This window comes from Entelurus aequoreus, linkage group LG04, assembly GCF_033978785.1.
Source record: "Entelurus aequoreus isolate RoL-2023_Sb linkage group LG04, RoL_Eaeq_v1.1, whole genome shotgun sequence".
Taxonomy (NCBI): Eukaryota; Metazoa; Chordata; class Actinopteri; order Syngnathiformes; family Syngnathidae; genus Entelurus; species Entelurus aequoreus.
In genome coordinates, this window is record NC_084734.1 from 90,566,572 (window position 1) to 90,580,042 (window position 13,471).

Consider the following 13,471-nt stretch of genomic DNA (forward strand, 5'->3'; position numbering starts at 1 on the left):
CAGTGATTTTATATTAGCTTGACATGACAGTGAAGAAATATTTACATCTCGCTCTTTAAACCAAGGCGGAAACAGTGGCAGCTTTGCACATCCATCCATCCATCCATCCATTTTCTACCGCTTGTCCCTTTTTTTTGGGGTAGCGGGGGCTGCTGGAGCCTATCTCAGCTGCATTCGGGCGGAAGGCGGGGTACACCCTGGACAAGACGCCACCTCATCACAGGGCCAGCACAGATAGACAGACAACATTCACACTCACATTCACACACTAGGGCCAATTTAGTGTTGCCAATGAACCTATCCCCAGGTGCATGTCTTGGGAGATGGGAGGAAGCCGGAGTACCCGGAGGGAACCCACGCAGTCACGGGGAGAACATGCAAACTCCACACAGAAAGATCCCGAGCCTGGGATTGAACTCAGGACTACTCAGGACCTTCGTATTGTGAGGCACATGCACTAACCCCTGGTCCACCGCACATTTTATTTGCAGTCTGGAGGCATGTGGGTCTCCTCTCTGCACTGACATGATGGCTAGCTAGCGAAATGCTCAACTTTTGTCACACACACACACACACACACACACACACACACACACACACACACACACACACACACACACACACACACACACACACACACACCTCAAAATTGTCTGTGTGTGTGTAAGGGACTGAGGCCGTGTATAGTAGGCAAATCAAATTAGGTTATTTATTTAAGTGTGACAGTGAAGAAACATTTGCATTTAAAATTCCAGTCGTAACTTCCGGCTAGGAAGTCGAAAATTCAGACTCCCCACTACACATTGAACGCACCATAAAAGTCCGGACAACAAATGATTTGCGCATGCGCAAACCGCTGTTGGGGAGGGGTGGGGGGGGGGGGGGGGTAGGGGGGGGGTGGGGGGGCAGAACAGAAAATAATTGAGGAAGAAGGATTAAGCTAGCCTGTGGTGTTGTAGCTATATTTTTTGCTTTAAAAACGTTACTGTTAGGAAGTTGCAAACAGCACCTCTAAGTGTGCTCCAAAAGGACAATGATCCAAATACACATCAAAAGTACATTTGGAAAAGATGAAGCAGACTAACATTGAACTTCTGGAATGTTCTTCTCCCAGCCATGAGTCAACCCTATGGACTATGAAATAACCTCGACAAATCACACGCAATTATTGAAACACAAATATTCCCACACAATCAAACTCTATGTCAGAAGCCTGATGATGGATACAAGAAGTTTTTTTGGAAGTGAAACTTGATCAGGTACATTTAACCGAATATTAGTGGGGTACAGTATATACCAGGGGTCGGCAACCTTTACCACTCAAAGAGCCATTTTGGCAAGTTTCACAAATTAAAGAAAATAATGGGAGCCACAACAAAAACATTTTAATTTAAAATGAAAAACACCGCATATAAAGCTTAAATTGCTTTGTGCTATGTTAACCAGGGGTCTCAGACACACGCATCGGCACGCACCTTAATATGGAAATTTGATGTTAGTGCGGCCCGCGAGTTTTGAATGAATGGCGCTTGATAGCGTCATACTTGCCAACCCTCTCATTATCTCCGGGAGACTCCCGAATATCAGGGCGTGATGGCACTGCTTTTGGCGCCCTCTACAGCCTGCCCAAACAGTGTACCTGCTCGACCACATGTAGAATGCAGCTTCAGCTTGCTTACGTAAGTGACAGCAAGGCGTACTAGGTCAGCAGCCACACAGCTTACACTGACGGTAGCCGTACCGTATAAAACAACTTTAACACTGTTACGTTACAAATATGCGCCACACTTTGAACCCACACCAAAAAAGAATGACAAACACATTTCTGGAGAACATCTGCACTGTAACACAACATAAACACAACACAACAAATACCCAGAATCCCATGTAGCACTAACTCTTCCGCTCAACCGACGCACGGAAGGGGGGGGGGGTTAATGTGTGGGGGGGTTTGGTGATAGCGGGGGTGTATAATCTAGACCGGAAGAGTTAGGGCTGCATGGGATTCTGGGTATTGGTTGTGTTGTGTTTATGTTGTGTTACGGTGGGATGTTCTCCAGAAATGTGTTTTTCATTCTTTTTTGGTGTGGGTTCAGAGTGTGGCGCATATTTGTAACGTAACAGTGTTAAAGTTGTTTTATACGTCTACCGTCAGTGTAAGCTGTGTGGCTGATGACTAACTATGCTTACATACACACATACATACACATATACATACATATATGTATATACACATACATACACATGCATGCATATACATATACACATACACACACACACACACATATATACACCTACATACATATACATATGCACACATATACACACACATACATACACTAAAACAAAACAAAAACCAAAAAAAAAATTTAAAAAAATAAAAATAAAAATAATAATAATAATAATAATAAATAAAATAAAATAAACCCTTTAAATAAAATAAAATTAAAATAAACATGAGGCCTGTGTGCAAGTAAAAGCTACATACAACATGTAGCCGGGCTGGCACGCTGTTTGTAAATGCTATAGAGGACAATTACTGCAGTGCAATTAGGGCACGCCGTTAATTTAGTAATTAGAGTGAAAATAGGATTATATTTGCCCTGGGAGTCATCTAGGAGAGGCACTGAGATCCATAAGTCTCCTGGGAAAATCGGGGGGGGGGGGGGGGGGGGGTCGGCAAGTATGCAGCTGAGCCGCATCAGAGTGGTCAAAGAGCATGCCGACCCCTGGTATATACCAAGGGTGTCCAACCGACAGCCCGACGTTTTGCGCATTGTATCTGTTTGATGTTTCTATTTTTTTGCAAAACGTCAATTAGGTTGTCAGGGAAGTAGCTTGCTTTAATCAATGCTTTGGCAAACTGAAATGTGTCAGTGATTTCCTTAAAAACTTTGTCTTTATCGCAGGTTGTACTGTATTTTTACATGTTCCTCAGGCTCACTCACCTTTTTAAATTGTTTGAGAAAGTGGTAGCCCAGTTCCAACTTCTTATATGCTGAGCCATAAGAGGATTGCCAGGACTGGATGGTCTGCACAGCAAGGGACCTTAGTTTTCTGGCTACTGGTTGAGGAGCAGGAAGGGGGCGCTCAAAGTTGGTCTCCACTGTCAACTCCAACAACTCCTGCCAGAGAGAAAGCAAAACTTATGAAGGCCAAATTAAGATTTAGATATTATCTTGCTTATCACCATCTGCATCGTACATATGTACTTTTACAAACACAAAAAGAAATAGTGACCTGTGTGGGATTAAAACCATAAAGTACAGGTGTACACCGGTCCACAGTATTGTGCATAAATAAAATCAGGGATGATTTAAAAACACAGAAAGCTCATAATATGGCACTTGTACATCATGTAGTACAACATAAAAAACATATACAGACGTATGAAAAGTTGGCAATGTATGATAGGACATTTTAAGAAACTGTTGATGTTACTTAAATGATTTATTATCTCTGAAACATACTGTATATATATATATCTATGTGTAGAACTCAAGTTGAGAAAGTGTTGTGTTGGTGTATAAAAGCAAACACACAAAGGCTCTATATTTCGATATACTTTCTATAATTTTTGTCTGTCTATAAGGCCATGAATGTTTCCTGACTGGATGAGTGCAAGAAAGACAAGGAAACGGGAGGTGTGTGTGTGCAATGAAAGACTCGTCAGCTTCTAAAATGTGTGACCCCCGCAGTAGGCTAACCATCAACACGTCGCAAAAATAGAACAATTTCGGGAGAAAAAAATTTAATTCCGCAAAGAAAGATGCCTTTTCCTGTTAGAGTAAACATTCATTAGCTGTGTTATGTTTTGTGCCTTCACACACACTATTTTTCTTAAGTGGAAGAGGAGACCAAATTACTCTTTTGTTTTAAAAGGATGCCAACCCCTGTTCCATTCAATATCAATCTATATCGTATCTGAATAACACACATCATATCGTATACCGTATCATATGGTACACTGCTTGACATAATAATTGCATTTGTGCAGTGTTGTCCAAACCTTTTCTAGCGAGGGCCATATATTGAAATAATAAAGCATGAGGGGCCATTTGATACATTTTGTACATTAAAAGATACTAAAATAATACATGTAGTTAAATCAATACATGCTAGAGTATCTAAAAACATCTTCGCTTTGTGTTATAAGTTAAAAAAAAAAGCTAATTAGTGTAAAATGTATTCCAACCCTGTTGCCATATTTATTATTACTGGTACTATTCTTTACTAATATTGTTATTATTACGCCAACTACAATTTTTTTGAAGGCTTACTATATTTAGCAATGTGTAAACATTCTCATCATGACAGGACGAATGGAAATCATCAAAGACTATGTACAGTAAGACCCATGGGTCGTCGGCCATTTTGGTTATCAAGTCCCATTTTGGGGGATTTGAGCCGGTTCCCTTTTTTGGTGTAATGTTCTAATCCGGGATATGTTTATTTTGTCTGTAGAATGTGCCAATACAAGACAAACTTTGGACACCCCATAATTTGTGTTTTTGAAATGAAAAAGATAAATATTTGCAGTACCTGGAAGTTGTCCACTAGAAGAGTTCTGAAGTGATGGGACCTGGTGAAGAGCTCACTGGCCAGCTGAAAGGCTGACAGGCGGATCTCAGCGTGGTCTTGGTTGAGTTGGGACATGATTGTATGGTACACGTGATCAATGCAGTCATTTGACTCCCTAATAAAAAAATAAATAAAAGCAATAGTTCATTGAAACGAGGAGTTAATAGAAAGTATAGTTAAGAGAACAACCTCCAATGGATTCAAGTAATGACAAATAGCAAAGGAATTTTAAAAAAGCAGGAAATCACATTATTGTATTATCAATCTCACTTGTTTTAGCTTCCCTTGTGATTATACTGTAGTATTGTAACATCAAGCAGGACTGTGACGCAGTGGTTAACAGAGGTGGGACCAAGTCATTGCTTTGCAAGTCACAAGTAAGTCTCAAGTCTTTGCCCTCAAGTCTCGAGTCAAGTCCCGAGTCAAGACAGGCAAGTCCCGAGTCAAGTCCAAAGTCGAGACTGGAAAGTCTCAAGTCGAGTCCCAAGTCCTGCATTTTGAGTTTCGAGTCCTTTCAAGTCCTTTTAACCACAGACTAATATTTTTACACAGATTGTGTATGCTTTTAAAATGCTGTATTTATTTATTAAAACAAGTGCATTTGAAATTGCAAGAAAAAAAATAGTGCTGACATTGCAATTCATAATAGCACTATTAACAGTAATTTTAATAGTTTAAACAATTTTAAACATTTAACTCATTCCTTTACAGAATAAACACATTTGCAAAAACAAACATTAACATACTATTGGTTGTATTTTATGAAAATAACATTACCACAGAGTTGAGAAGGAGCAAAGATCTTCAATATTTGTATGTGAAAATCACAAATAAATCTTCTGTTGGAGGATGACGCCCCTACAGGGGTTTGGTTTACAAACTTTCAGCCCCACCTAAAACAAAATTCACCAGCCGCCACTGATTATGATGCATTCTCATTTTAGGCAAAATATAAGACAATACTTTCTTAACAGTATAATTGTAACCAGGAATAAGTCTTTAAGTAACAATATTCAAATACTAACATTGTTGGGTAAAACAGCATTTGGTTTTGTTCTGAATGTAGTGAAACAAATTGGTGGTTTTAGCTGATATAAAGACTTTCAGGTGTTTATATATGTTTAAGTATTTGGCAGACGCTTTTATCCAAAGCGACATACATAAAAAATACATACATAACAATCACTGTAAACATGATCATTTAAGGGAAGAATGTAATACAACATATCAATACAAAGTGTCAAGACAGAATAAACTCTCTGCTGCTGCAGCAACAGAGATACAGTCTATAGGTCCCTAAGATATATAGATATCTAATGTATTCATACATTGTTTATGTAGGATATACGCATGTATATATAACCTAATCATATTGTTTCTTCAATTTAAAAATAGTTTACCGTTTTTTTCCCCCTTCTCTGGGATTATATTCCCAGTTTTGATCTCGGACGTCTGGTCACTTATAGCGTATAAGAATATTATATTACTGTTAAGCAAACTATGAATAATAAAACTTGCCAAAACATGTGTCCGTTATCATAGCTACACGTATGACAAAAAACCGCGTGAAAATCAGTGGTATTCAGTGAGGTAAAATGAATTAAATGCGCTGACAGTTCATTGCTCCTGACAAATGAATTGCACTGAGTGGAGCGGATCACCACTCCAAGATGGCGGCCCCGCGTCTCGTCTGCGCCAGTAGGCAGTAGCGCTCGATGCTGCGTACCCTTAAAACATGTCTATGGTTATGACGTTAGCAGTGAGTTTACAGCCTCACTGATTTAACTACACAGCAAATAAAAGTCATGTTACTTAGCCAATAAACGTTAGCTTACATTCAAAACTTACCCTTCTTTGTGCAACTTCAAATGTCGAACGAAGTTGGAAGTTGGAAGTTGTTGCGTCTCCGTCTGTAATATTCGAACTGCGTGATTTGCATACGCAATTCGTTTTTTGTTGACCAAGTCGTAGTTTTTATACCCGAACGAAACCAACTTTGGCGTAATTGTTTCTCTCTGCCGCATTGTTTGACAACTCTTGTTCGGTGGTTGTCCTGCAATTTGATTGGATGAATGCTGTGTGATGAAAACAACGTATAACTAATTTGATTGGCTGTTGTACTGACAGCACACACGCTGACACGCAGCACACACGCTGATAGACAGACAGACACGTACAAAATGAAAGATACGGAGCGCTCCCAAATAACTTTTTAAGATTTGGGTTTTGGGGAAAGTAGCAAGTCATGTCAAGTCAAAAGGCTCAAGTCCAAGTGAAGTCACAAGTCATTGATGTTAAAGTCTAAGTCGAGTTGCAAGTCTCTTTACATTTTGTCAAGTCGAGTCTAAAGTCATCAAATTCATGACTCGAGTCTGACTCGAGTCCAAGTCATGTGACTCGAGTCCACACCTCTGGTGGTTAACGCTCGTGCCTCACAGCGAGAACGTCCCAAGTTTGATTCCAGGGCTCTGGGTCTTTCTGTGTGGAGTTGCCATGTTTTCCCTGTGACTGCCTGGGTTATTTCCAGGTACTTTGGCCTTCTCCCACCTTCAAAGAATTGCACTTGGAAATAGGCTGATTGGCCTACACTGAAATGGCGCTAATGTGTAAATGTGAATCCTTGACTGTTTATCTGTGTAGGCCCTGAGATGAGGTAGCCACTTGTCCAGGGTGTACTATGCCTTCCACCTGAATGCAGTTGGGAGAGGATCCAGCCCCCTCGCGACCGCGAAAGGCACAAACGGTAGAAATAGTATATTTTGGTTAGAAACCGCCATTCACCACGAATAAACTACAAGCCCTAACTGAGCTCCAGGAGTCAGTATTTTGAGCACAATAGCTTGTATGAATATGAAGATCCATACATCAGAAAGTTAAAAAATATAATATCAAATGCACAGTTAGCTATTTTCAACCGAAGGTGTAATTTGCATTACACAGTACATTCTCACAACCAGCTGACTAATTAATTGATCACCACATAAACTGAACCAAAAAACTACACCAAATGTCTCTAAATTATTGTTTAAATCTTGCTAGTGCCTTCTCCGTGGAAACCGATCCAGGGCCCCCTGATAACCTCTCCACGCAGGAGAGAGGGGCAGAGCAGAAAAGAGAAGCGGCAGGTCAATTGGTCTGAAAAAGGGGTCTATATAAAGGCTAGAGTATAAATGAGTCCCTGACATCTGCGGTCCCTCCCAAGGTTTGTCATTAGGTTGAGTTTTTTCTTGCCTCGATGTGGGTTCAGATCCGAGGATGTCGTTGTGGTTTGTGAAGCCCTTTGAGGCACTCGTGATTAAGGGCTATATAATAAAAATGTTGATTGATTGATTGACATTGAAGATGTAGCCAACAAATGATTTGCAATTCTAGCTGGAAAAGATTAATTATGTCTTCTTATTTTTTTTATTCTTTTTTTTTTTTCATTCAGACAAGATTTAGGTATAGTAGATGTCACTGTTTTGCCTTTGCAATCATGCTGTTACATGAATTACGTATTGAACTGTGGAATTAACTGCAATGTTATTGAAAGCATTGACAATTCCAGTGATGAAGATGTTGTTTACTATAGTGACTAGACTTTGGTACAAATCTGAGAGGGGGGGTTGTTTACAAAGTAGGGTGAGTCAGTGTTTGTTTGTTTGTGGTGTTTTTGCTTGATTGCAAACTATGTGGAGGATGTTGTCTAGGAAGTAAACAATGTGTACATACTCTGTTATGTTCAATGTTTTATTATTCATAGTTCATGTTATAAACCACAAATATGTTATTCTTATATAGCTACATGTCTTATTCATTAAAAACCTGAACAATTTAACTATTTTAATTAGCTGGTCTGTCATAATAGCCATTACAACACTTTTAGCGAGCACTAATGCAATAAACCCACTCTTAATCTTTCAACACAACAGATTGCGTGACACTTTTACAGCTACAAGTAATCAAGTCATTCCAGTACCGTACTGTTACAATCACAGGTGGTAAATCATTTAAATGTTATTATTATTTTATCAGAATCCGAATCAGCTTTATTGGCCAAGTATGTTTAACACACAATGTTATTATTAGTGCTGCCAAGGTATATTTTTTTAAATCACATTTAATCACAGGCTATTCATTGCTTGCTTAATTTAAATGAACTTAAAAAGGCCTCAAACACAAATGCAAATGTATTGTCAGAATGTAATACAGGATTTTTTAAAAAATGTTTTAGGCTACTTGAATGCACTAGATTTATTTGCTCAAAACATAGTAACAGTTTCATTTAATGTCCAGTCGGGGTGTAATTAGAAGGTAACATTGCATGCAAACACACCGGTAAGAACCTTTTCACTCAACTTTGCACTGACATATGCATTGACCTGATCACTGACCATATAAGAACCTGTATCGTCTTTCAAGTAACCATCCCTGGTTAAGGTAAAGGAGCATACACAGTCAAAATAAATTGCATGATTAATCTGTGTATATCCATGATTAATAAAAAAATATATTTTATAATTATTCACATTAGTTAACTTATTATTGGTGCAGCCCTAGTTACTATGGATCATATTGAAACTAGATATTTCTGATATATTGTGTACAAAGACAAAGTTTTTTTTTTATGTTTGAAATGAAATCAGACTCAACTTCTCATGATTTAGTAAGACTTGTTATTATTAAGTAAACATTACTACACTTTTTAAATGAGAGAGGATATTTAGGTGTCTTGATTACATGATCTTCTGGCTGTAACCTACTTGCATATTTTCTTGACTTCCTTCATCTTGTGCTTGTTGACATCCGTCTGACCAGAGGTGGTAATTTCTTCCACCAGCTCAGACAGCCTGTCCCTCTGAGACAACTCCATGGCTTTGTGGGACACCTGCACAATCACACACTTGTGCTTTTATCATGTAAAGCAAACTCAATGAAGCATTTATAAAATATGAAATCACCTTGTAAATAAATTGTTCATAAAAAATGAAAACAGCTTGTAATCAAATAATTTACAAACATTAAAATCAGCTTGGACATTGCGCGTGGCGTCCCACGGGTCCAAAACGGTTGAGTTTTTGTATCAATAACAATGTCTCCAAAGTATTTAAATTACATTTGCAGACAAAACTTATAGTTTTGTACTTGTGAGAATGTATGGGAGCCAATAAGGAGAATAATGGTCAATATGTTTCAATTTAAAAAGAAGTTGTTGGATGCTAACAAATGATGAATGAATGTAAAACAAATAAAATAAAGTTATTTGTAATTGCAAAATTAATAGTCCAGCTCAATTACAGATAGATGGTGTTCACATTGATGGTAGTTCATAAAATAAGTCTCTCGGAGTATTAATACACGATTAGATGCGTGGAGTTTGCATGTTCTTCCTGTGACTGCGTGGGTTCCCTCCGGGTACTCCGGCTTCCTCCCGCCCGAATGCAGCTGAGATAGGCTCTTCCTTATGTCCCCCCGCGACCCCGAAAGGGACAAGCGGTAGAAAATGGATGGATGGAAGATCTCACATTAATTGCACATAAAAAATGTACTACATAAACTATGACAAAGTATTCAATACTGAATCAAGTAAAAGTGTAATTGAATATTGACAGTTGACATATTAATTTATTTCTAATGTTAACACATTTAATTTCTCTTAATGGCTGTACTACTGTAGTACAGTGACTTCACTTATATTTGCATTTAAAATGTATCTTTATTATAATGTCAACAGGGAGCACTTGAAGTTTATCATTATTGGAATAGTATAAAGATACGTACATGTGAGCACTGATATGATAGTAATAAATCATATTGTGGTATTGCACCACTGTGTTTTACACATTTTTAAACAAGTGCAGTGGTACCTCTGTTTTCATATGTCACACTTTTTAACTAACATTTTGGCAAACGCATTTCTCAGGTTCACAAATGGTTATCGCACGTCCACACATTGTGTACAATAAACTAGTCTGACCGCGCTTATCCTTGCGTGAAATGGAGTGTCCAAACAAAGAATCCATGCGTTGGTGATTCAGTCTGTGTACTTTTTTTTTATTGAGCAAGACTGCAAAAAAATCCAAAGAAAGTTATGAGTGCCAGCACTTTGATAAAGAAGGGGAGAAACATTTTTGAATTCAATGGTCGTAAAGTACAAAGCCTTTCTTCTCATTGCCGTCTTTACCAACAAGAGTCTTCAATAAATGTAAAACTGAAATGCTCATTCATCCATTTCCTTATCTTTAATCATATGTATTTCACATTCACATCAACAAAACTGAAGTACCACTGTATGTTTTGCTCTGTTTAGTTAGGAGTATTTGGTTAAAAAACAAAGATTCCATAGAGTGTGGTTGGACTACCTCCACAGTTACATTACAGAAACTTTCATAATAGAATTCAATAAAAAAAAAAAAGACTCCAACATAACCAAACAAAATAAAGACATTTAATGATTGCTCCTACACATGCGTTAGACATGTCATTCTGTCATGTAAATAAAACAAGAAAATATAATGTATATATAGCATGTTCTATATGAAATATATGAATAAATGACTTATGTTTCCACCTGGTACTTTATACAACATTGTACATGTACAGTATGATTGTTTTTGTCTGCCAAGACATTAATGTTGTATGTTCATAGTACGATATGTTTGTATTATATTATGTATTCAAAGTTATATTATATACAATTTTTGTAATATTTAACGTGTATCATATAATACGTTTAAAGTTGTATTTTATTGTGTATTCAATGTATAAACAGTTTAACGTTGTGTTATATTATGCATTAAACGTTGTATTGTATGTATTTGATTTTCTTTATTAATTTCACTCTTGGTACGTAAGGTGACGTGAGATGGAATATATGTGTGTACAGCTCTGGTAATGGGTACATTTGCACCCACCTGCACAAATGTACTTCAAAATGTAACAATCAAAATAAATATGACTTTTTTTTTTGTTTACTAGGGCATGCATATTTTATATGCATTAGTTTGACCATTTAAAATCAACGATAATAAAAAGGAGATGCTTGGAAATAGCATAAAAATGCCCCAAAAACTTAGAAAAACGCGATTCATAGCGTTACATTTTGGTGTAACCATCATGAGCGTTCTGTTCAGGTATATTACTTTTATATTTTGATAAATATTTATGTATTACTAAATTTAAATAGGTATTGATCAATCTTTAAGCTGTGTGTATTTAAATTCAGTTTGGTTTTGACATCTTATTTAGAATTGTAGTTGAAACTTTTACAAACTAGATTTTATTTAATGATCTTATTTTGAATATTTATTCCCTTTTTTACATTTAGTATATTTAAATATTCATTTATAAACATTGAATACATTTCAAATATCAATAAAATGCAATTGCCTTCATCTTATAGGGTAATGTTTAGATACAACAAGTCATGAGCGTAACACTAAGCTTCATCACTTTGACTTGTAATATCTCTAATTCTGGTGGTGTTTTATGCTTTTTTCTTTTTGGAACATGTATTATACATATAACACAATAAAGTCGCATATAAAATTATGTTTCTAGCAATACTTTAATGTTGCCTTTGAAAGTAACACTCCAATGTCCATTAGTGGAGCTGTACACATGTAATAAATGAGTGTGCACAGTACAGGTAAGATTTTTGTTTTTACATTGCAGCAGCGTAAACAAAGACGTCATCTTACCTGCTCGCACTGGCAGCGTGTTAGGACATTGAACTCGCAGCAGTTAAACAACTTGTATTGTAGATCAAATTGCTTATTTCACTGTAGAAAACCAGATTAATCCTTTAAATTTGGTCCTTGTTATTCTCCTGCCACTTCTTGTTTTTCCGCACCGGAACACACTATCAGTGCACGCATGCGTAAGACATGTCACTTCCTTTTTCGCCATTTTTTCGACGGCGCTTCTGTTACGTCATGTGCGAGTCAAATTGTCAATTTTTTAATAAATGTTTTTGAAACGAAGCACTTCACTTGAAATCTATATCTGCAGGCTAACAAAAAGTACACTTTACAACTGGAAGTATTGTGAGTTGATATATTCGATGTAAATAAAGTACAGTAAAAAAAAAAAAGATCGATTTTTTTCAGCTGACTATTGTTTCAGTGCATACGATGTTTATTTTCTTTATGTAGGTACTTATATTTTCGAAGAAGAAGAAAAAGAAGGTAAATGACTGAGAATATTTACATGATAAATTGCTTGTGTGTGACGTCAATACAAACAGGAAGCTTCCCTGCGTCAGCTCTGTGGTCACGTGATATACACAAACAAATCATGTCAGCAAATCATTCATCTATCCATTTTCTACCACTTGTGCCGTTCGCGGTCGCGGGGGTGATGGAGCCTATCTCAGCTGCTTTTTAAAATTCATTTTTATTTAATCTATTTATTAGTATACTGGTTGTTACACATTTAACTTGTTAAAACGGGGTAGTTATTTAGTGGATTGAGAGCTATTACATTGACGTCTTACAATAGATAATATATGTTGTTTTATCCACAATTTAAATGAAATAATACAGTATTCCTAATTATCCAAGACATATATATTGTAATAATCTCAGGAATGTAGGCTCAGAGACTTCTTCAGTTATCTTGCATTTATTGTACAAGATGCATTTAAGGCACACAACAGCTCCAACATGCGTCTATCTCCTCTTCCGGCAAAACTCGAACCAACACTTCCTGTCAACAACGTCACTTCCCTAACTTCCCCGGAAGTCCCGCCCCCCAGCCAAAGCCATTGGCTAACACCCCGTAGCCAGCCGCTACATCACCCGCCCCCCCCCCCCCCCCTTACAAAAAGTCCTCGCCCTCGAGGACTGACCCGTAAGGCAACATTTGGCAACACCATAGCAGCATGTAAAACAGAGCAACCCATTAGTGCAAA

The 13,471-nt window shown here is 37.4% G+C and overlaps 1 protein-coding gene across 2 annotated transcripts in view; it reads right to left on the minus strand.

The window, feature by feature from the left end:
- The window catches only part of LOC133649167 (UV-stimulated scaffold protein A-like), a 41,174-nt gene extending 28,749 nt beyond the window's left edge, over nt 1–12,425 (minus strand). For both annotated transcript variants that reach the window (XM_062046000.1, XM_062045999.1), the window contains exons 1-4: nt 12,261–12,425; nt 9,324–9,448; nt 4,543–4,696; nt 2,949–3,125 (exon numbers count right to left, since the gene is read on the minus strand). In XM_062046000.1, the coding sequence (XP_061901984.1) occupies nt 2,949–3,125; nt 4,543–4,696; nt 9,324–9,433 (441 nt within the window). In that variant the 5' untranslated portion in view covers nt 9,434–9,448; nt 12,261–12,425. The remainder of the gene's footprint in view (nt 1–2,948; nt 3,126–4,542; nt 4,697–9,323; nt 9,449–12,260) is intronic.
- Between the last annotated feature and the right edge of the window lie 1,046 nt (nt 12,426–13,471).